The 26,051-nt window shown below is 39.8% G+C and overlaps 1 protein-coding gene across 1 annotated transcript in view; it reads left to right on the top strand.

The window, feature by feature from the left end:
* Window positions 1-12,326: 12,326 nt before the first annotated feature.
* LOC137255877 (sodium- and chloride-dependent glycine transporter 1-like) overlaps window positions 12,327-26,051 on the top strand; it is a 54,873-nt gene continuing 41,148 nt past the window's right edge. The window contains exon 1 of the mRNA XM_067793455.1: window positions 12,327-12,506. Within this exon, the coding sequence (XP_067649556.1) occupies window positions 12,419-12,506 (88 nt within the window). The 5' untranslated portion in view covers window positions 12,327-12,418. The remainder of the gene's footprint in view (window positions 12,507-26,051) is intronic.

A 26,051-nucleotide genomic window follows, 5' to 3' on the forward strand; every position in this document is an offset into this window, starting at 1 on the left:
TCGCAATCGCCAGAATGTGATTCTTAAAGAAAATATCAATATGAAATGTCGTCTTTGCAATGAATTTACAGAGACTGTCCAACACCTCGTCAGTGGATGCCCTTCCTTGGCACAAACAGCTTATCTTAAAAGACATGATGGCATGGCTCGCTGCTTTTACTATCGTCTCCGCCATGCCTGTGGTTTTGACCCCGAGGTCCATCCATGGTACGACCCTAAACATGCTTTCAAACTTCTCTGGAATAGGCCAATATACAGCCTGAGACGAATTTCAGCCAACAAACCTGATCTTGTCCTTTTTGATAAAACCAATGAAATTATTTATATCATAGAATTTTCTGTCCCTTTTGACAGCAGTGTGATTTGCAAGATTCAGGAAAAGCATGATAAATATGCGGACCTCGCCTTTGAAATGTCTCGCCTGCATCCCAAGTACACTGTCGTCAGGCTCCCCATTGTTCTCAGTGCCCTTGGTTTGGTACCTCCTGATCTCTTGGCGCAGATCAGGAGAGTGCCCGGTTTCTCCACCGGGAGCACAGCCCTTCTGACAATATGGGCAATGCAGAAGGCTGCAGTGTTTGGGAGCCTTCATATTCTCCATAAAGTTCTTGGTGGGTTAGACTAGGCAGTGTTTCCTGGGAGAAGTCCCATTCGCTGTCTGGGCTGCGTGTAGAGGGGGCGAGGGCCCTGAGCTGATGATGAGCCTTACCGGCCTGTCTGTGCCAGGATCACCTGAACCCTCTCTGCTGCATTTTAATCTTAATCTGTAAAAAATAATGACTCATGAGGTTTCTCGAAGCAGATGGGGAAAGTGTTCATTCCGGTCCCCCATATTTTTCTTCCTCAGATTAACCAAGGTCACACCAAGTACATCAACTCGATATATTATACTTAATTGTGCCCTTTCAATTAATTTACTGAGTCCATTAGGAATTGTTCTGCTGTTTTGTTAACAATTCTAGTATGTACCAGTAAATACATATCATTTGGGACGGGGGAGGGGAGGAACTCTTACCGAAGAAAGGTCAAATGGAAGCTGCCAGTGATGGATCTCATCGAGTGCCAATGGAGGTTAATGATGAGGATGGAAATTTTGTCGTTCTCGACTGATAGAAAAATGATTTTGAAAGTATATACTCTGTGCAGTATAACGACACATAGTAATGATGCTCGTGATGTTATGGACGAGCTGAGTGACAACTAAGAAAAGTCTGATCGTCAAATATCATGTGATTCCCTTAACACACCTATTGCACATATACAAGTAGAGGAGGCAATCAAGTAAAATGTCTAAAACTATTTAAAGCTTTTGATATTGACAACCTTCCAGCCGAGCGTATCAAGAAAACAATCTGTGTTCACGTGCTGTAGAAAATAATCTTTCATTGCTTTAAGAGCGGTGAAGTTTCACATGCTTGGCAACAGAATATTTTAACCCCATTTTAAAGCCAGACACGGATCCTTATAACCCGGTTGTTTCACCTATGATATATTTCCACGTCTGTATGAGGCACTTGTGCAGCCTGTGACTCAATACGGTAGCGCCATCTGGGATATGTATGAACACAAGCCTCTAAATACAATCCAAACAGAGCCTGTAAATTCTATCTGGAACTGAGCCGGAACTCCTCTAATATTGCTGCGAGACTAGAAGTATACAAATCCCTGGGACGTGTGAAGAGTGTGCCCCGTCATAAACTACCAAGTTGTATCCATGATTGGTCTGTCAACAGAAATCATTCCTGGGAAAAATGTTTTTTAACTGTATAATTTATGAGCAAATTAACTTGTCTACAACAAAACGTGACTCAACTTCGACGCCAGCTGTATGTATGTAACTGATGAATATAGTTTTGTCTTTGTGATCTCTGGAATGACCATGGCATGGTTGTAGTAACTTGCAACTAAACTTTGGAAGGGGGGCGTTGTGTGTTCGATAATCATCCTCTCTCCATCCACGTAAGAAGAATAATGACTTTTGTATTTTATTGTTTTAAAAATGCTTTTCTTTTCAGGCAAATATAGCAGTCTGGAAAAAAACAACCCAGCTACACTTTTCGTGCACTCGCTCGTACAACTGTGCCTGCACTTCATTTCTTTCCAGTGGGGAACGCCTCTGACGACGGTATTAAATGGAGACGCAAATTTCTTTGTTCTTTTTGTATGTATTGCGGGTGCAAAGCCCTCGCAGGGTTTATTTCCTTGTAGGGGTGATTAGCCTTCACATAATATAGTCGAAATTGCACAGTGGATGTAGAAAGGGTTCTGTTGCTTTTATCATTGTACATAAACACAGACCCGTGAAGGTGCCGGGGTAGAATCGGCCTTCAGCAACCCATGCTTGCCATAAAAGGCGACTATGCTTATCGTAACAGGCGACTAACGGGATCGACTGGTCGGGCTCGCTGACTTGGTTGGCACATGTCATCGGTTCCCAATTGCGTAGATCGATGCTCATGTTGTTGTTCACTGGATTGTCTGGTCCAGACTCGATTATTCACGACCGCCGCCATATAGCTGGAATATTGCTGAGTGCGGCGTAACACTAAACTCACTCACTCACATAAACACCATTCTGTGACAGTGTGGTGCTTCATGTATGCCTCAAAGTTGTGGCTACTTGAAGGATGCATTCTCACAGGATGTGCGAACGAAAATTACCGTAGTAAACGCAGAATTTACTAGACTGTAGACTTTACGATTGTTGAGCACTATAATCAGTTGAGGAGTGCATAGGATTCAAACCAGCTGACTTGTGATTTAGGACGCGGTATGCAAGAGGCAAGATTAGAAAAGTGAACGAAACCTATCTTCCGCACAGGTGCCGGTGTTTTGGGAGCATGTTCACACCCGCGGACCTAAACCTTTCCCCTGCTTAAATCTGTCGCTTTACATTGAAAGAAATGGATATAACAACAACAACAACAACAACAACAACAGCCTCTTCATTCTCCTTCACCTCCCAGGGGTGGTACAAGAGTACAGAAACATCGGTTTACCTAGACCTACACAAGATAGAGCACAGATAACATTCGAAGTGTGATAGTATACTGTATGTACTAAAAAACATCGATAGTATTTTTTTAATTCTGCTGTTTCAGTATAACTTCGTATACCGTCTTAATGCATGTGACGGCAAAAGAAGCTATATAGAAACGTCGCAATTATGAAAATAAAGAGGTTGATCATCCATATAGCTTTGTAATCTCCAAACCACTCCAATCTACATTGCCACTAGTGAGTGAGTTAATATATAACGTCACATCGACAATGTTTCAGCCGTACCGTGAGGGGAGCCATTAATTATAAAATACACATGAATTAATACCACGTGCATTGTAAAACCCTGTCAACGAAGGACAGTGAAACAGAGTAGAATGTAAAACTAGTGATTAGACCTAAAACAATGTATCTATAGAGGACAGTGGAAGGAAGGAAGTATGAAGGAAGATCACCATACTAAGAACAACATTGTCAATAAAACAGATCAGAACATAATCAATAAAACATAATCTTACTATTTTTTAGACAAAAAATCGATTTACATAACTGTAGGACTTGGCTTTAGTAAACATGGCCGACTCCAGTCACATATGACGTCACGAGTGAAAAAGTCACGTGTTTGCCAGGGGAATGTCCATTATTGCCGACTTTGCAACTGAGATAACAGAAACTGTTTTCGAGATTAAAATACAAATATAACTATTTATACATTAAATATTGGATTTTCTGGTGACTTTATCGTTCACCCAGTCATTTATTGCAATTTTTCTAGTACCCTTTAGATGGCTCGAGCAACTGTATTGTTCTGAAATAAGGTCAACAACACTGATCATATGAAACAGCACATACAAATGCGATACCAGGTCTGCATTTATATATATAGTGAAATATAGATCTAATTTATGTTGCATCGCTACAGTATGGCTTAAGCGTGTTTGGTATTACAAATGTAATCGTGCGTTATGAGGCCATACTATTTCATGTAGTTACCGTTAGCTAGAAGTAACAGTAAACGCTGGTGGAGGGGCGGGCGTCTTGTATGTCAATGCCCACAGTAACAAGGCGTGTTATTAGAGGGTAATATCTCCTTGACTGACCACAGTATCTACCACTTGGAACTGGACAGGATTGTAGGTGAGTATCATGTGAATGCTTTTTCATAACGGGATCAGCATTATAGAATTTAAATCGCGCGCCCAGGAATGAGCTAGGGTTTTGCGCCTCTTTTAGCAACATTCAACCAGTATCACGGCTGGGGACACCAGCGTAGCCGATGATTTTCATCTTGTCTTTCTTGATCATTCCAGGGAATGTATTTTGCTATTGTATTTTCTGTGACTTTTGTCAGCAATGTGAAAGGCAAGATTCGACGAAAGGCGTGATAATGTCACAAGTGATTCTAGGTCTATCCGCAAGAATTATCATTAGTGATTTCATGAAACACTATCATCTGTGACTTATCAGTAAAATAAGCTATGTTTTACTCAGAAGTTAATCAGACAGTAATATTAAGTTCGTTAATAAAGGCTTGTTTGAACGTGCTTTCATCATTGAAACCTAGTTTATTATGATTAGAAACGGGATGCATTGAATAATTCATTACTAATTGAATTTATTACCGATATGATGTATCGGGTATGTATACGATGTTGGAGATGACTCACAATTCAGTGGGTTACTGACTTTGTTCATACATTTATGGATGTATGGATATATGTTTGATGTAAATGTCTGCGGATCAGAGTATGTGTGTGAAAGGCGGACATTCGACATGAGTGGGGGCAGCTCACTGGATCTTAATTTTGTACAATATTATACCATATCATCCCAAATGTAAACTGACGACCAAAACAGACTTTACCAATTTATATGTGAATTTGTAATACTTTACAAACAAACGTTCAAAAGTAAAGGCACAATGTCACATTCTGTCTATACTATATATAGATTTGGGGCATATGCACTCACTTTAACTTTCTACTGATGTAATAAAAGAGTTTTTATCCCTCAGGACTTGACTAAAATGGATAACTGGAATTTTTGTTTCCAAACACATACCACTTGCTATATATGGAATGTGAACGATTGCGTTGTATCCCAATAGCATGGATTGTTGTTCATGCTGTTGATCACTGGGTGGAGTATTGCTAAGTGCGGCTTTGCACTACCAACCTATCAATCAAACATGAAGTCATAAATGATATATACTGTACAAAATTGTATACATAAATACAGACACATATACATATATATATATATAAATACATATGATACTAATAGTAATCCGTCTCCTTTGACTGGATGAAGTCGGATGCCCGGGACCAGTCACTTCCCACTCGCAATCGCCTAAATGTGATTATTAGGGAAAATATTTATGGCAGTTGTTCGATGAATTTACAGAGACTGTGCAACACCTTGTCAGTGGATGCCCTTCACTGGCACAAACAGCATGTCGTAAATGACACGGAGGCATGACTGGGGGCATAGTCCAGGCAGCAGATTATCATGTAGGCAGCAGTGTTGGGGAGCCTTCATACTCGGCTGAAAGTTTTCGGTTGGTTCAGCTAGGCAGAGTTTCTTGGGATAAGTCCCATTCACACTCTGGGCGGCCTGTACAAGGGGCAAGAGCACTGAGATAATGATGATGAGCCTTACCAGCCTGGGCGTGCCAGGATCACCCGAACACCCTCTCCTGCACTTTTTCTTCAATCTGTAACCATAACGATGTTCACAATATTACCCCGGCTAACCCAAGCAGTCTGTAAGGCACTAGAACATCCCGACTAATCTCAGTGGGCACCAATGTTCTTCTGAGTGAACAGTGGCATTCTTGAACAAGGTGAGACCATATACCACATGGCCTTCGTCCTGGAAACCGACAGGGGTCAAGATGCCAAACAAGGACGTACCACGCCCAACAGTTCTTAGCTTCAAGTGAGTTTTGTCCAGGGCTCTACAGGTAGCACCACAAACCATCACGACATGATCTGTCTTTACCTGTCCCTCACAACCTACAATAAGCCGACAGTTTCCTTATGCTTCCTGTAACTCCTGCTGCACAGCCCGTGAAGATCCGAGTTAGAATTGATCTTCAGTAACCCACACTTGTCGTGAGAGGCGACTGGCGGGAATGGGTGGACAAGCTCACCGTGTTTGACTGACACGTCATCGTATGCCAGTTGCTTGGACCGACATTCATGCTGTTGATCACTAGTCCAGCGGTGGCCTGGTCCAGACTCGATTATTTACAGAGTGGCGCCTTAAGCTGGAATATTCCCAAGTGTGGCGTAAAACTAAACTCACTCACTCACTCACACTGCACAACATGGCCACAAAAAGATCATATAACGAACAGTGGCTGCAGATGTTGCAGTTATCTGTTGTGTGATGCATTTCAAGAAGTAATGTTTCGACAATAAAAGACGAAAACAAAACAATATGACAAGGCGTTGGTACACATGAGTGCACACCCGCCGGGCCTGACTGGGTTCGGTATCGCGGCTGGCTGCTTCGTTTTGAGGGAGGTAAACCCAAGAACAAAATATTGCATTTTTGATTTGCGAGTTTACGCTTTTAATTTTGTTCATATGGTTTTTCACAATCACCAATGCATTTTATATGTCATTAGCAAGTGATAACTCTGTTTTAATCCTAATGATTCTTTGGTTGTATGTGACCTTTAACAGTTCAGTACGACAGGCAATATAATCAATAACTGAAGAAATCTGAACGTGACAAAGAAAAGGACGATAATTGTGATGCATTTCAAGAAGTAATGTTGCGAACATAAAAGACGAAAACGAAACAAAATGATTTGTATTACACTCCAATGATAGTTTACTTAACAAACCCAATACCGCGTATCGTTTTGTATTTAATAGTTGTGAATTCAATTTATATGATGACTTGATCGACGTCATTATCACAGGTACCTAGGTGCAACGAAGGTGCACTCCTTTGTATGCCGACTTTCTCACGCTTTGAAATTATTGACTCTTTGTTGATGATATATAACCAGCTCAAACATGCTTGTAATCCATGGAGTGGGTTGCTTGAGTTGTACACCCCCTGACTTTGTGTACATACACTTTTACACTTTGAAATTTGTAACTCTGTCTATAAACAGCCCCAACACGTCCTTACCCGTGGAGTTTGATGCTGGAGTCGTGCACTCTCTGACCTTGTATGCTTATAGCGTCATGCTTTGAAAATTGTAACCTTTTGTTGCAAATGTGGAACCAGCTCCAACGTGGAGTCGTGCACTCCCGGTCTTTGTATAGCTATCTGAAATGAATACAACGATTTTGAAAAAATTTTTGCGTTTGCAATGAAATATCATCCTTGTCTATATATTGTAACTGGGCAGTTTCTGTCCCATCGTCTACTTGGTAACCTGAGTTACCTACATAATATAATCCACAAGGTTTATAAAAACTGTTTATGTTCAAAACATGTTGACACTGTGCAATGGTGAAGCCCGCCATTAGGTAAACCATAGACATTCTCTGCCCCTTTGTGGATTTACAATAAACTAAAATCTTAACACATTTTTGGTTGCATGTGAACTTTAACAATTCAGTACGACAGGCAATATAATCTATAACTGAAGACATGTTGTCGTGACAAGGATAAGGACGATAATTCATTCAAATAATAATAAGTCGCTTTTGATATCGCACAGTCTCCAAACACCAAGATTTTGCTCGCGGGTCTTTAGATACGACAGCTTGTCAAGGCATCAAGGTGATATTTTCGGAAGAGGAAACTTTGAATGGAAGGTATGCGTTGTTTCTGTTTTTGATGAAGAAGGGCAGAGAGAGGCGGATGTGTAAGAGAAGCGTCTGTGTCCAAAGGTTTTCAGTTTGCCTGTGGGAATTATGAGCAGTGAGTTGTTGGCTGCTCTTTCACCAAGTTGGTGAGGAAGGATGGAGCTGAGCCATTGATGCAGCTGTATGTGATGCACAGGATCTTGTATTCGATCCTTGTTTTGATCGGCAGCCAGTAGCGTTTAGTAAGGACTGGTATGATGTATGGCCGATTCCTGCTTCTGGGGATGGTCCGTGCAGCTGCATTCTGAACGAGCTGCAATTTGGTGACATCATCCTGACGTACGTTACCCAGTAAACTGTTACAGTAATCCAACCGTAAGAGGATAATGGATGTGGCCAAACGACGTGGCGTGTCACATGTCAACAGGTGACAAATGTTGGCAACTTCTTTATTAGATAAACACGATGTTCGATGAATATCATTGCTCTTTCATCACCCCTAAACACAACACTTGGGATATACGTGCACGTCGTATACGTGCAAGACGTGTCATTCTTGATTTTGACGATTTTTCCATTAATTTTGACAATCATTTTGCATCTGTTGACCACAGTTGTTAGTGTTTGTTTCTGGTCATTTTTGGTTAGAATTTGCAAAGCGGCGTATGCTGCGTGATGAACGTTTACGTGCAATTGGTGTGTTGCAAACAGGCTCTACGAGCGCGAAGTGGATATTACCTCCTATGTTTCGAAGTCAGTCATTAGCAGACGGATATATCGGTCAATAGTAGACGGATATATCGGTCATTAGCAGACGGATATAAACACATCCAAATTGTTGACGATCGGGTTCCGGTTCAGGTCGTCCTAGGCCAAACACACGAGTAAAATAGGATCGTTTCATTCTGAACCACACTTTACGAAATCGAGCCCTGGCAAACAATAGATGTGTTGCTGGAGGATTATTTACGATGCGTGTATGGTGACCACGGGCTTTGTAATGCTTAGCAACTGGGACAACAGAGGTGCCTTGTGATCCTTCATAGTGATACCTACCCCATACCATGAGTGACCTACTAACCTTTAGGTCATACATCCATCAACTTTACAACGGTTACTGTACAAACAACTATGGTCATAAGGAAGTACACGCGGGGGATACACTCTCAAAACATTCATTATAGTCAAATCAACATTGATTGACTTCCATCTGTCTTCCCATTTTTTTTAATCGAATATTAAAAATGTGAGATTCTACCAAACAAGTCCTTGACTGTTCCCATTCACAAGCGGAATTTCTTGACCAGGAAGTGTAAAAGATGTTACAGAAAGGACTGTTATAAATACCTCATCCTTCTGACATGGCCGATGACCAGTATGACAGCACAGTCTTGTTCCCAAGCCTCACAAAAGTTTCAGAGTTATCCTCAATTTGAAATTACTCAATCACTCTGTAGAAAAATGTCATTTCAAAATGGAACATTTATTATCAGCAATTAAACTAATGACACCGGGCTGTTACATGGGATCAATTGATTTAAAAGACGCATTCTATTCAATCAACATTACTTTAAGAGATAGAAATTTCCTGAGATTCATTTGGCGAGGGACCACTTACCAATACACGTGCATGCCATTTGGGCTGACCTGTGCTCCCCACATTTTACCAAGTTGGTAAAGCCAGTTTACAGTTTTCTGAGAAAGAGGGGCTGTCTTTCGGTTTCATACCTTGGTGACTCCTATCTTCAGGGTCAAAACATACCTGAATGTCGAAACAACATCAATGAAACAAAACAGCTTTTGGAGAATTTAAGATTTATGATAAACCACGGAAAACCTGTTCTGGAACTTTGCCAATCCATAGTGTTTCTGGGTTTTGTTTCAAATTCAGTTAACATGACGATTTCCCTCACAAGAAAGAAAGTTGAAATTTTTCAAAAGAAATACAAGAGCATTGTGGCGGAAGGTGCTGTGTCAATTCGCAAAAGGGATGATGATTGCTTATGAAATTGCAGTTCCGTTTGGTTTGCTGTAAACAGCTTGAAATAGACAAGAATCCTGGCCTCATGTCAGCATAAGGCAATTTTAAGGCAACAATGCACATATCTGAACTCAGTTGACATGATCTCAGGTGGTGGAATGACAATATTGTAAAAACTTCAGCCCCTATTTCAAGAGGATTTCCAACCCAAGTATTGACTACTGATGCATCATCCAGAGGTTAGGGTGCAGCGTTATTCAATGGCAATGTGAAAACTGGTGGTGCTTGGTCAGATGATGATTGTGTGTGCTCAGATCACATCAATTACCTAGAACATACGGCTGTTTTGTTTGGACTTCAGTCATTTGTGTCAGTGTTGAAAGAAAACAACTGACAACTCAACAGCAGGTGCATATGTTAATCACTTTGGAGGCACTAAATCTAAAGCTTGCCATATAATAGCCAGAGAAATCTGGACGTTTCCCATGCCAACAACATTTGGTTATCAGTTACTCACTTACCTCGTTACAAAAATGTAGAGGCCAAAGACTGATGTGAGACTATCTGGACACAGCACCCCGTCTGCATCAACTAGTGCGGCCTCAGGTCGGGGTTTACCAATCCATCAGATTATGGATGCCTCTGGGTGGTCCTCAACATGTGTGTTTTGCAACGTTTTATGCAAAACCGGTCTTACCCCATTGTTCTTTCGGTAGTAAAGTTTTATCCCATATGTCTGAACATGCTGAAGGCTAGTTTCTTTTTAGCTCATGTACTGAGCAGATTCGGCTTAGTTTTCTCATGTGTTCATGTACTGATTGTTTGTGAATCTCCAAAACTTTCACCTGTTTCACTTTGTTGAGTTAGCATGTTTAGCATCCAGAAAATGTTTGTTCCTAGAGCCAACTAGGTTGGCTAGGAGGTCAGTGTGCCCAGTCAATATTCAGTTCATCATATTTGTCTCATATCTCTTTGGTCCTTAAGGGTAATTTCGTTAATCCTTTTGTTTAACAGGACAAGACATTGGATATATATAATTGATGGATAGATTCATGACAGGATTTAGAAATGTTTAGCTTTCATCGTGGCCTTCCTGTTTATCATCGCTATGTTATAGAGACTATCCAACAATTACTGTACCTTAGTATTAAATACATGTAGTCTTTACATATCTTGTTTGTTAATGTTATGAACTTGTACAACTTGTAACACAACGAGCGGTCAGGCAGCCGTTATGTAGATCAGGCGTTGACGAAGCTGTTTGATATTACTCCAGTTAAACTCTGTCTGTCCGTCGACAACACGAAAACCAGCATTTATATATACCATCAGTCATTTCCTGGAAGGTCGAGCACATACGACCATCGCCACTAACGTGGAATGCTCTAGAACAGTAGAGGTCTCGTGTTTATGTTTGTCAAAGGGAGGTAACTCAAAAGTACTGCCTTAGAGGCGTGCCACTTAAATAATTCTCTGTAGGAAATCTGACCCATAATAACTAACACTAAAACCTTAAATATTGTGACCCAATTACAACTACCGCAATAATAATTAATAACAACTCTAATCACGGAAAATACACGGAAAATACAACAGATGGGCTAGGCGAGTTCGAGTCTGGCCTGTGAGGCAATAGCGCCAAGTGTTGTTTACCGACGACAGTCTTTTTAATTTGAGTCAGAATGATGGCAGGGAACACGTTTATTGCCGTCGGTGTAAAGAATTTGGCTTTCAACAGGTCCAGCCTTTTGGCGGAGACATGATGGTATGGGGAGACATCATGGTATGGGGGAGACATGATGGTATGGGGAGACATCATGGTATGGGTAGACATCATGGTATGGAGGAGACATCATGGTATGGAGGAGATATGATGGTATGGGGCGGTGTTGATTGGGAACAGGTGCCTAATCTCGCACTAGTACAGGTAAACGTAAACACAGTGCAGGACAGGGATCAGGTGCTACAAGCACTTGTGCTGCCACTCCTACAAAACCAACCACAGGGAACAGTGTTTCAACAGAACAACGCCGGGCACCAAACAGCAAGTCTGACACAGGACCTTCTCAACCATCACGTCATTCATGTCGTTCCCTGGCCTGCCCACTCACTAAATATGAACGCGATGGGACCATCTTAAAACACAGGTACGACGTCGTCAACAAACCAACGGATAATAGACAAGACCTGGAACGTGTCCTTTAGTGGAGTAGGATTCCAGCATTCGAAATGTGTTGCCCGAACATCACACTGTGCTAGGACCCGTGATGGTCCTGGGGTAGAACAGGCCATCAGTAACCCATTGCCTGACATAAAAGACGACTATGCGTGTCGTTCTTAAGAGGCGATTAACGGGATCGGGTGGTCAGGCTCGTTGACTTGGTTGACTGGATTTTCTGGTCCAGACTCGATTATTTACAGACCGCTGTCATATCGCGGCATAAAACTCACTCACTCACATTGCTCTAGAATAATTATCTAAAGCTTCATTTCATATTATACTTGCAGTCTACATTTTGTGTGTGGTTTGCTTACGGATGGTGAAACCTGACCAAAACTTCCATTTGTCTCTTAGTTTCAAATGCACGGTCCAGTAGCCAGACATAAAACTAGATAAAGAGGTCATGTTACACGTTTTTAGCTGTACGGAATTTTCCGCGAAATTATGCACAGTGACGTTCCAATTTTTTTGCACAGCAAGTCCATTCATGCCCAAATGTCGCTCAGAGACGGGCAAGTGAAAACTGTTCAAGGTAAGAATTTCATAGTTCCATACATCTTTCTGTCAATGGGTCTGATCAATTACATTTATGTTTTTGTTCATTTGTTTGTTCGTTCTTTCATTCTTTCAGTCACTAATAAGCATCAGTATATTCTTCAGAAAGATTTGAAACAATTTTAAGGATCCCTCAATATTATCAAGAAGTGAGTCTCCTATGACACTCTCTGTACCACATCTTTTAGGACAAATATTTTATTATTGTTTAACTGTATGGCCACGTCTTGGCGACATATTTTTAAGTAATCGTTATTTTCAAGTCATGAAAGTTACGAGGCAAATAAGTATAGGGGCAAAATGGCAATTGGGAATATGTAAACGTTGGATGTCACCAGAACCATGAATGTAGAGGTGCAAAATTATGTCGAATTAAACTCTTTCTATTATGATTCGACAATGTCGTTCAAACAGCGAGCGGTGACATTGCGTTGACAGGATAACATCAACTTCAAACAACCTCTGACAACAGGATCAAAACACTGCCAGAATGATAAGCCTAAAGGACAGCCAGGCTCGACAGCATTGAGGTTTGAAAATGTTGTGACAAGCTTCGTGCTGTATTCATTAAATTTAACCAACATTCTGTAGCATTACATCATATGCCGCTTTCCTCGTTCATCGCACTGATACAGGTCATCCTAGGACACATGAGCACTGGGCCACCACAGGGACGCGTCATCTAACCCTTACTTTCTTCTCATAGTGCACAGTAATGGCGTGCACCATAGCATCCCATGCGGAGATAGAGTAACCGAAGTGGTGTTAGCTTACTGTTGTTATTGGTAAACAAGACGCATGAAAATACGTTTCTTTTTGGGACAGATAAGGTGCTTATCCTGTCTTCGTACGTGAACGACCGTAGAAGTTTTACCAGAATATGAGTATCCTGTTCTGCTAGAGTGTGCATACGGATTCTGATTTCTAAAAAGTATCAAGGGAGAATAAGTGTCATACGCAAGTTGTGATCTTCAGATGTTTGTTAGGGTGGCCTGCATACAACATGCAACCCATGGCAATACCTTAGCTATAATATATTTCACATTTCTGACGGCCGTCGTGAAAACGTGGCGCAGATTTTATCAAGGATTTTCATATGATCCCAAAATTACGTAACACTTTGTTGGAGAAGATATAAGTGCCCAGGGGGCAGAGGACATGTACAAAATGTCTGAAACTGAAAGATTCAAATGGGTAATTTGGTCCATGAAAGTTCACCTGCACGGAATACACGACGGGCAACGTAATTCACCAAATTAACACATAAAGCGTGGCATGGGGACCATGTGTAGGGACATATAACGCATGGTTTAGGGACCATGTTTTGTGGTGTGTATAGCTTGGTTTGAGGGCCATGTTTGCAACACATAAAGCTTGATTTGAGAACCATGTCTTGGCACATATAAAGCTTGGCTTCGGAACCATGTTTGAAGATGTATAGAGCTTGGTTTTGGGACTATGTTTGGGGATGTATAGAATTTGGTTTAGGGGCCTTGTTTGGTCATGCATAAAGCTTGATTAGAGATGTTTTATCGTTTGACCGCAGTCCGGCTTACTACGTCACAAAGTATATATACAAATCATCCTCGAGGTTTGTGCCTTTTTCAATTAAGCAAATAATGTAAATTGTGTTTACTGGTTTTATTGTCAAATGTTGATTACTCATGCAGTATTCTGAATATACAAAACATAGATTATGCAGACTTAGCGAAATTTCATGGATCACATTTAGCAAACAAGCCCAAAAAATAATTAAATTTCTGATTTGCAAGTATGATTAAGAACTGAATGTCAGTTTGTGTGTCTGCATGAACGACGTCAAAGCGTTGTTCAAACTGGCGTGAACGAAAAACTCTACTGGCGGGTTGACGCAGTTTGAACAATGCGTATTATATGTCCTCAACGCAGTTCAGTTTTCAGTGCAAACAGACAAACTGGACTGAAGAACGGTTCGTGGAATGCGTATTCGGACATGTTTAGTTAGTGGATGTTTTGTTCTTTAACAGTGTGGCCACCTCCTCGTGGTGGGTGCTGGGTAATGCCAAGAGCTCGCCGACACCCCCGTAGTGGACCCGGGGGGATATTTGGTCCACCAACCCGTTTGCCGTGGGTTGCGGCCCTGTGTCGGTGGAGTCTGGGGGTTGAGGGCACTGGGGGCCTGTGACCGCGTTCCCTTTGCTCAACACACCCCTTCGACCCTTACTTCACCGAGACGGGAGGTTGAATGGGCCCGGTTCAACCAATCGGCCGGTCACGCCAAGACCTGTGCATAGATTATAGATATATTTATCATTGCACAAGTATGATTTGGAACTGATTTTGATTGATTTTGGTCTTGGCTTTATTGTCTAAAAAATGTTTGATGTTGCATTATGTTGCTTTGAACTTTGCCTAGAGTCTTATGCCCAGAAAGCGGTGGCTCATGGGCCAATCTGGTGGAGTAATTATTTATAATTCTTCTACTGGAGTATATCATCCGGGTATCCTTGGTGCTGCAAGCTGGAGGCCCGCTTGCTTTAGCATCGTTCTTGTGATACTCCGTGGTGGGTCGGGAGCTCGGGTGATGAAATCTACATAACTAAACATGGCTTACGACACCTCCACTAAGAAGAGTAAACGTCCTCTCGAAAATGATCCCGTTGATGACCTCAGACCGTCCAAACAGATCGATTACTGACCACGTTTCCTTGTCATTGAGACCAAAGATAACACACCTTTGAAGCTGAACCCGTTTGCTGCGTCTAAGGGTATCCAAGGAATTGCTGGCGAAGTAAAAAACATTCGAAGATTACGTTCTGGTGCACTGTTGATTGAGTGCGCCAGAAAGCAACAGTCAACCAACCTTTTGAATATTGACACTTTCGTTGGTACTCCGGTTACTGTCACGGCCCACAAAACACTGAACACGAGTAAGGGAATCGTACGTGATCGCGATCGCTTACTGGCAGACATGTGTGAACTTGATATCGCTTCCGAAATGAAAGATCAAGGTGTATTATATGTCAAACGTTTCACAACCCGTAAAAACAACGCACCTATTCAAACTAATACCTATCTGTTTTCTTTCTCATTACCTACTGCTCCAACATCACTTAAAGCTGGATACGGTAATATCAGTGTGGAAAAGTACATTCCGAATCCCCTTCGGTGTTTCAAATGCCAAAAGTTCGGCCACGGTGTCAATACTTGCACATTGTCTGTTGTGTGTGCTCACTGCAGTGAAAAGACACACACAACCGAAGATTGTGACAGTAATGTCAAAAAATGCACCAACTGTTCAGGCGACCATTCCTCATTTTCTAAACAGTGTCCTATTTGGAAAGAGCAAATGGAGATAAACAGAATAAAGTTTACTCAAAATATCTCCTTTCCTTAGGCAAAAAAAACTGTTAAAGAGGTCTGATCTTCCGGAAAGTTATGCTACAGTGGCAAAAACATCATCGGAGTCTACCTCTAAAATAACAAAATCATCCACAGACTGCCAAACTACCTTGACTTGGGTAAATTGTGATTCTCCACAGCTTTTGTGTCCTGCCATATCATCTCAGACCGAGGAATCACTTCCTAGTGTATCAAAGTCTTCTTCTGATCACAAATCATCATCATCTCAGTCACATTCAAAGTCTCAATCGACAGCTGATTGTCAACAAACGGTGAAAAGTAAACCGAAGCCAAAGCCTGATGCTTCAAAAAACAAAGTGGCAGAGCTCCTAAAGGGTCACAGAACAAAATTCAATTGTTTAATAAATATGGGTCGCTTGAAAACATGGACGTTTCTGAAAACGTCCATTCTGGGGCACATAGCTTGTCGCTCACCAAAAGAGTGCGGGGTAGTTCCCCAATAAATCCCCCCAAAAGATAGTTTATTCCAATAATATTGTACAGTGGAACTGCAGAGGATTGAGGACTAATTTACATGAATTACAGCTATTAGTCCAAGATTTTACACCTTCAGCGTTATGTCTCCAAGAAACATATTTAAAACAAACGGAAAAATTTGACCTTCGTCATTTTAATGCCTATCATTGTTTTTCACCTCCGGGTGATAGGGCCACTAGAGGATCATCCATTCTAGTCAGACAAAATGTTATTCAGAGCCCTGTTCCACTTATTACTAATATGCAGGCTGCTGCAGTGAGAATTACTTTACATGTAGCGTTTACGCTATGCACTCTTTATATTTCACCGTCTTCGAAGTTTGCCAAAACCGATCTTCAAGCTCTATATGATCAACTCCCGAAGCCCTGTATTATAATGGGTTATTTAAATGGACACAACCCACTCTGGGGTAGTGGAAATACAAACACTAAAGGTAAATTGTTGGAGGACTTTTGTTCTGACAATGATTTATGTATTTATAATGATGGTTCCAACACATATTTACATCCTGGGACAGGGACCTATTCTGCTCTCGACTTGTCACTGACAAATTCAGAACTACTTAATGAATTCGAATGGTCAGTCCACGATGACCTCTGTGGAAGTGACCATTTTCCTACTATATTAAAAGCTGTAACTCCATCTGATGTTCCTCCATCATCAAGGCGGAATTTCAAAAAGGCTAACTGGGCTTTATATGAAACACTGTGTGCTGAAAAACTTAAACCTGAACGTTTTATTGACGTTCCTGATGCTATTAAATGCTTTTCTGATCATCTTAACTCCATAGCTGATGAGTGTATACCAAAGTCCTCTGCAGTTCCACACATAAGAAAACCATGGTTCAACGATGACTGCAAACAAGCTAGGAAGGCAAGGAAACAGGCAGAACATTATTTCCGTCGCCATCCTATGGTGCATAATTTAAATAAATTTTAAATTTAAAATGCTAAAGCGCAGCGTACTTTTAAACAGAACAAACGCCAATCTTGGCAAAATTATGTATCTACAATAAATTCTCGGACACAAATGTCCAAGGTATGGAACATGGTCCAGAAAATCAAAGGTAAAGGTACTAAATCTACTGTTCATCATCTTAAACATGGAGATCAATTGCTTACTGATAAATCAGATATTGCTAATAAACTAGGTGACACCCTTGCTAAACATTCTTCCTCTTCAAACTATTTACCTAAATTCCAGTACTATAAAAAACAACAAGAAAAGAAAGCTATTAATTTTAATTCTGATAATGGGGAAGATTATAATGAAACGTTTTCTATTCATGACCTCCATACTGCTCTTGATCAAGCTCATGACACTGCTACAGGAGCAGATAACATACATTATCAACTCCTGAAGCACCTACCACAATCCTGCCGAGAGACTCTTCTAAATATTTTTGATGATATTTGGACATCGGGTAACTTTCCTCCTTCATGGCGTGACGCCATGGTAGTACCAATACCTAAACCTGGACGTGATCATACCGATCCATCCAATAATCGGCCGATTTCGTTAAGAAGCTGTGTTTGCAAGACCGTGGAACGCATGATAAATAATCGACCAGTTTGGTACTTGGAAACAAATAACCTTATAACTGATATACAGTGTGGTTTCCGCAAAAACAGAAGTACTGTCGATCACTTAGTGCGTTTAGAATCATTTGTGAAAAACACACTAATTAATAAAGAACATGCTGTGTTTATCTTTTTTTATCTCGAAAAAGCATATGACACAACCTGGAAATATGGTATTTTAAGAGACTTACATGACTTCGGCTTGCGAGGTCGTTAACCTCAGTTTATAGCCACTTTTTTAAATGACAGACAGTTTCAAGTTCGAGTGGGTTCTACCCTGTCTGATCATTACAATCAGGATCAGGGTGTTCCACAAGGCAGTGTTTTGTCTGTCACATTTTAGCATAAAGATAAATAGTTTATCAAAAGTGTTAAACGATTCAATTGATGGATCGTTATTTGTGGATGATTTTAATATTTCTTGTCGTGGGAAAAATATGCATACTATTTAACGGCAACTGCAGCTTTGTTTAAACAAAGTAACTAAATGGTGTCTTGAAAACGGCTTTAAATTTTCGAAATCCAAAACTAATTGTATACATTTTTGCAGAAAATATAAACCACATAAGGACCCTGAACTATCTCTAGATTGCACTCCCATCAAGGTTGTAAAGGAGGTCAAGTTCTTGGGCCTAATCTTTGACTCCCATTTAACATTTCTGCCAAATATCAAGTCCCTTAAAACTAAATGCCTGAAGGCTCTTGACTTGTTGAAAGTTGTTTCCAACTCCAAGTGGAGAGGGGATCAGGCAACCCACTTGCACCTATATCGATCACTCGTGCGTTCGAAACTCGATTTTTGCAAAAGCAGCCTTAAACTTCTTGATTCTGTCCACCACCAAGGTTTAAGACTTTGTCTTGGGTCTTTCCGAACTTCACCTATTGACACTCTTTACGTTGAGGCCGATGAACCATCTCTTGCACAACGCCGTATCAAATTATCTTTACAATATATCACAAAACTATTCTCTAACGAATCTAACCCTGCCTATAACTGTGTCTTCAATCCTCTTTATGAGGATTTGTATAGCAAAAAGTATTCTCTTGTTCCATCTTTTGGGCTCAGAATAAAGCCGTTTATTGCTGCTGCTGGTATTGAGCTGGACAGTATAGCTCTTTTCCGTCTTCTTTCTTCTCCTCCTTGGCAATTGGTTAGGCCACAAGTTGACCTAACATTATCTACATTTAAGAAATCAGAAACGAATGCATTACAATATAAACAAGAATATCATCAATTGAAACATAAATATGGCAATTATAAATCCTTATTTACAGATGGGTCTAAGGACGGTGGCGCAGTTGCTTGTGCCACTGTCATTGGAACCAGAACAATATCGTTTAGATTACCAGATAATAGTTTTATTTTTACAACAGAAGCTAACGTTATATTAACAGCTCTTAGATATATCCAAAGACATCCTAAACATAAACAATACATAATCTATTCAGACTCTCTATCTTGCCTTCAGGCTATTAAAAACCTAGCATGTAAACATCCACTTTTAATAGAAATTATTGAACTTTATAACTACCTTGCTACTGGCCAGTACGACATCGTCTTTTGTTACCCAGCCATGTTGGAATCTCTGGTAACACATCGGCTGACCTTGCTGCTAAAGCAGCTCTCAACAAATCAGTGACACCACTTCTTATTCCTTATAGTGATTATAAAGCTAGCATTAGGACTTACATCCGTGATCTGATGCAGAAGAAGTGGGACACCCAAGTGGGTATCAATAAATTACATGCAATAAAACCATTTGTTGGTTACACCTACTTGCGTTGTCGGTCCAGATTTGAAAATGTCATACTACGACGATGTCGTATTGGCCACACTAGGTATACGCATGAATATCTTTTGAAAGGTGAGGATCCTCCGTTCTGCATCCATTGTGATGAAATAATCACGGTCAAGCATGTCTTGCTTGACTGTGTTGAATATTCCATCACAAGGGACAATTATTCTAAATCAAGAACTATGAAGGACCTTTTTAGTAACGTAAGTTCTCACTTTGTTATTGCATTTTTAAAAGAATTGTATTTATTGACTGACATGTAAATAAATAAGTATTTAATGATTGGAAGTTGAATTAGCAGCTAAGATTGTTAGTGGCTGTATCCTCGAAGGGGGTTGAAGTACCGTAAAATTATTGTCCTCCTGAGAGGGTACGTAAGTCCCAAAACGATTTAAGTCAGAGTTAATCTTCCACTTTTTTAATCGTAGAATATGTGTCATTTTAAATTGTGGCTAATCTTGCATACAGTCGCCAACAGCTGAGGGGATGGTGTAAATCCAGCCAGGGACCATGCAGGTAGCAAAGGTACTGTAAGTCCCCATGGTCCCTGGTATGGTGATCTACCCTCTGATGTTGGCGATCCATGGCCTGTTTTTATATTGTACTGTCCAAATAGCCATACTATAATTTTTAAACTTCCACGCTAGTTTTAATATTAACTTTGATAGTCTAGTGGTTTTACTGTCCTCCGTAGACAGGGTCTTCATAATATGCATATATATTCTTTTTTGTCATGTATGTTCTCGTCACGATATGGCTGCAATATTGCCGATGTGACGTTAAATATTAACTCACTCACTTTAACAGTGTGTTGTGCTCGCAAACGCACTACGTTTCGCGGAAAGGACTTCTGCACGAGATTGCCATGCATGTGTCTTATATAAGAAGATTCTGCAAAAAAGTATTAGTATTAGGGTTAGGTTAGGAGAGTTATGACATTGATTATATGACGTCTGTGTGTTAGATGTTGAACGGTTGACTTGTTAGAAATTAGTTGGTCATAATCGGACCTCAGTGGGACATTGCCAGTGTGTGGTGTCTTACACTCGTTAGGTTATTGTAGACAGACAAGTGTGGGGAAATAAAATTTGGGGTTGGATAAATGGAATTTGTTTTGTAAATTCCACTGCAAAAGACAAACTGACATTCAATACTTAAAATTGTCTATTTTTAAGTTTACATTTTACATTTTTACTCACGTCTACGTCATCATCGTTTACAGTGGTGTGTTTTAATATATGTGTACTGTTGTAATGCCATTCTGTTCAAGACCGTATTGCAGCGTTGTTTCTATACGTGGCGCATTTTTTCTCATGTATCCCAATATATGTAAACTAAATATATACCGAGGGAAAAAATAAGGGATCACAAGCGTTCCCTCATTTGTTTCCATATTTCTCCACAAGATATGCGATACACAGCTTGTAAAAAAACTTGAAAAATGTGAGGGAAAACTTGTCCTTTGATGTGATCCCTTATTTTCTTCCCTCAGTATATATGTAATGACAAGGCCAAACTGACCTGACAGCGCCAAACTGTCCAGGACAGAGTTGATCTGGACCGGACCTTGGCTGACGATCGCCTTCCAATATGCCACTTAGCCACTGCTGTAAGGTTATGTAGTAAATATACATATCACGAATAAAGTGTTGGTGAGTCACTGACAGACTTCTGTAGTTGACGAAACAGCTCTCCAATCTAAACAGCCCGGGATTGAAGTCATGGTCAATGTCTTTAGACTGGATATACAACCGACAGATTCACAGCAAAAATAACTTGGTTTCCGTTCTTGCGGAAACCTGATGGATACTGGGTAATGTAGGTTTCCGCTAGGTTTCAGTTTCAGGAAACGCGCAATGAGAGTTTCCGCATAGTTTCCACAACTGAAACTAACAAGTCTTAGTTTCCGTCATGTTTCCGTCAACTGAAACTGTAGTTGGAAGTTTCCATTTAGTTTCAGTTTACTGAAACCTTTATAGCTGGAGTGAGTAAGTTTCTGGTCTTGCGGAAACCTTGTGGATCTTGGGTAATGTAGGTTTCCGCTAGGTTTCTGTACAAGGAAGATGACAATGAGAGTTCGCTTAGTTTAGAAAGCTGAAATATGTTGTATTATCTTGTTATATTTATTACATATTTATTTGAACAAAAAACAAACGCTGGAAATATTATGATCCAACTGTTTCATTTCTTAGAAAAGCTCACATTTTAATGCAACAGGGCAGTTGCAGTAGTACACAATTCGCTGTATTAAGAAACTGGGGCGCTCAGAGAAGAGTAACAGAATTCTCTGCACACAAGCATTGCTCAGGAAGTTGGCACACTGAATGAAGACGAGCTAGTCACTACACAAAGTGCTTTGTTCTTCTGTAGATGTTTGTTGCTGTATGCGAGTCCTGGTTAATATCTGGCGAAACATCTGAATCCGAATCAATCAGGCTCTCACATTGTGGTGGTAATAGCTCGCAAACCTTGAATGTGCTGTTAATATCTTGGTCACTGTCAGTGTCTGGAAAGGAAAAGGACATTCAGTTTGAATCATCAATTCAACTGAGAGACAATTCAATGAATGAAACACAGCAATATATATGATAATGCAGATAACATGTATTACAAATATTAAATACGTATTACCATTTGCTCACTTTCAGTTATTACAGTTACATGTATGATACATACATTAAATATATTAAACATGGATAGCAAAGTGACAGTGCAAACTCGATTTTTAGTGAAATCTAAAAATTCTTTGATGACTAACCTGATGAAACATTTGTCATTCGCCCGAAAAATCTTTACAAACTAACGAACATCTTGTTACGGAGATGGAGATAACGTGTTTTTTTTGAAACAGACGTCTGGCAGTGAGGACAGAAAAGCCGTATTTCTCCTGGAATTTTAAATATATATGTATATATTATGCTTGAATCCATGTACAGTTACACTTTGAGTGAGGTCAAAAAGGTTTGTTGTATGTATTAACATAGTGTCAGCTTCATTATAAAGCTATATGAATAATATTGTTATAAAAGAGATTCCCTTACCGGGCATCATTCTCCGAGTTTGTTGGTCCACAATCCATATCTGTAAATCAAATAACTGACACAACGATACTTTCAGAAATATGAAACTTGAGGTGTGATGATAATGTCAATGCATTGTAGGGCTAACACATGCAACATGTACTGATGGACAAGGTTTTAATGGTTATAAAACAAATATCAAACCATGAAACTGATTAACTGGTACAACTGCATACACAGAACTGACACAGAACATAAGATACTAGATAATTTGATGAACTAATAAATGTATGATGTGACTTGGTTGAAATATTTCTGGAGTACAGATTATATGAATAGATATAACGAAGACATATATGCGGAATATCTCTGGGTACCCATGTTAAAACAAATATTGTAGAAACCAACCATATTTCAGAAACGTATTTCTCGTGATTTTAGGCTGTTTTTCTTGACAATTACTTGTCGCAATGTCCACAAAGAACTGTGTCCCTGCAGCAGAAAGTGCCACGAATAGTCTACAGAAATTATGCATGTACAAATCATAGCCAAAGGGTCAGTGGGATTGTGCTTCATTCTTCATTCACATTGACAAATGAATTAAGGTTTCAAAGAAATCGTGACACATCACCAAATTATATTAGTAATAGTAGTAAAGTTAACTTAAAGGGTAGATAGGGATAGTACATCTGGGTGTATAACTGAAAAGAACAAACAATTTTGTGAGCACAGTGCGTAAATTACTTACATGGTACGTGTGTGTGTGTGTGGGGGGGGGGGGGGGGGGGTCCATCCAGCAGAAATATATCCGGATACTACCTTCTCCTGACAGGATTTTAGAAAATAACTTATTTGCCACAATAAAGTTTCCCATGAGTGCTAAATCAGTAGGACTCATGACGCTCGGGCATGTTAAAGTAAGGTGAACATGTTTTCACAATTAATCACTGTTAATAATCACAAGGTCTACATATTGATGTTTGACACTGAGAAAAAGCAATCAGTGAAGCTAATGCGATGAAAAGACTGCTAAAACCATAACTGCTCACTGTTGTCACTTTGAGTACTTACATTCAATCCGCTGAATTCCACTTTTCACACTCCCCTTTGATGTCGGCAATGTAAACAAATAAACGAATGGCGACAGGATCACGTCCACGCGAGACTATCTAATTGTTAACAAAACAACTCACAACAGGGTATACCTTCCTCTTTTGTTGTAGAACGAGGAAATCTACTGTCAAATGGTCACATTAGATTTATTTAAAAAAACACAATGACAAAACTGTCTATTTCCCGTGAGTGCTAGCGAGACGCCATCTTGTTTGGCGGGTAGGAACAAATTTGTTTTCCTAGCAATTATTTTTCAAAACTTTAAGCATAAGATGGCTGCGTCGTGTAAACTTTGCCATGGCCACCTCATTTTCCCCAAAAGCACTCGACGAAAGAATTCGCGACTTGGAGAAGAAAGCAGAGAACGGATGCGAGCAACTCGGAGTACCTCGGATGTGTCAGGTAAGACCGAGGGTATTTTATTGTAAATAACGTTTAAAGAAATATTGCGTTAATGACAGAAATCCGGATAGATTATAAAGTTTATCCCGCGAATGTATATTTTCGCTCGTATTATTTTTAAATGTTATCGTTAAATCTAAGTAAAATAGGCCTGAAAAATAAGTTTGTTTATATTCCATTTCAATAGATCGACATGGTATAGAATACACCAAGCTTGTATTTGTAAGTAACTATCTTAGTACTAACCACAAGTATTTATTTAAGTTTAAAGGGGCAGACTTTTGATTTTAGTGCTCCTGTTAATAGTTTGCAAATTTTAGCGTTGCAACTCGGTTAACACTTGTACAAAAGGTGTGTGTGTGTGTGGGGGGGGGGGGGGGGGGATGAATTACGATCTGCATCAAAAAGATCCGCCATATGTAGTGGTTCACTCATGGGTTTACTGGGTATTGCAAGATGTATTTCACCAATTCAGATATATTTTAAAGAATGATAAAAATTATGGGCTTTTACAATGGCAACATTTCGGTGTAATTTATTAAATGCAATCCTGGATCATTAGTGAAATGAAATTGTTTACCCCCAAATTCGCTCAGAGGGGTCAGATGTGTTTCTGAACTATTTGAGGCAAACACTAAATTCATATAAGAAACTGTTAGCTCTGCGTAGGATACATTTAAAATTTCATGTAATTTTTCAATAATTTAATACATACGTGTTGAGCATAATCATATATATACCTGTTATATTTAACGTATTTGATTTAATCTTTTAGGCTGTTGTGAGAAAAATCTGGACACGACTGCTCCTGGAGGATCACCCTTGTCTATCGAAGGTATGTGCTCATGTTACTAGGTAATTTCACTTTGAATATTTCATTAATTCACTTCCCTACGTACGTTTTCTCAAAATGAAAAATACATGAAAGTATCATTTGCAAATGGATTTGAATAGCCGGTAAACTAAATCAGTTTAACATTACACCTGTGTGAAATTGCCATCAAACTGACCCCTTGATTTTACAATGCTTAATTGCTGCAAGGTTATGTCATGTGATATAACTTCTTTTATCATGATCTTTATGTCAAGCTGTTCACTTACCGGTTGCATAACTTTGGCAAACAGGATGTACATAGAATTTGCACGAAATAACACAAAGGATGGTTAGCCTTTTTGGAAGTTATTTTAAATCATTTAACTACAAAATGGTAAACTTTCAGAACAATATATGTATTCAAAGTTATAAATCTGCAGTTTACTTGGTTGTATAATTTTCACTGACGATCGTTAATTTTAATAGACATTGTATTGAATGCATGATTGAATGAAGTGCAAGAAAAATGACATTTGTTTTTATTTCAGTAAAGCCGATGACGAGGACTCTATGAATATAGTAGTCAATAGTCAAAGAAACAAGTGACTATATCACGACCAAGGATGGTCAATAGGATCTTGTGAAGGTAATTTTCACTCACCTGCCTGTCATTATAAATAGTTAATGATTTAAATAATAGTGTAAAGACAGATTTATGGATGTTAACTTCAGTAACCAAGCCAGCATGGCATATATAAATACCTTTGCCTAACAGATGAACTAAAATGCGTGAAACATGCTGTATAGTACTTTAAACATTTATTTTCAGAAGCGCTTTGTAGAGTGTGTAGAGTGGCGGAACAGGCGTGATGATCTCAGTAGACAAGAAACCGGAAAGAAAGTGTCACACAGAACAGC

The sequence above is a fragment of the Haliotis asinina genome, chromosome 11, assembly GCF_037392515.1.
Source record: "Haliotis asinina isolate JCU_RB_2024 chromosome 11, JCU_Hal_asi_v2, whole genome shotgun sequence".
Classification (NCBI taxonomy): Eukaryota; Metazoa; Mollusca; class Gastropoda; order Lepetellida; family Haliotidae; genus Haliotis; species Haliotis asinina.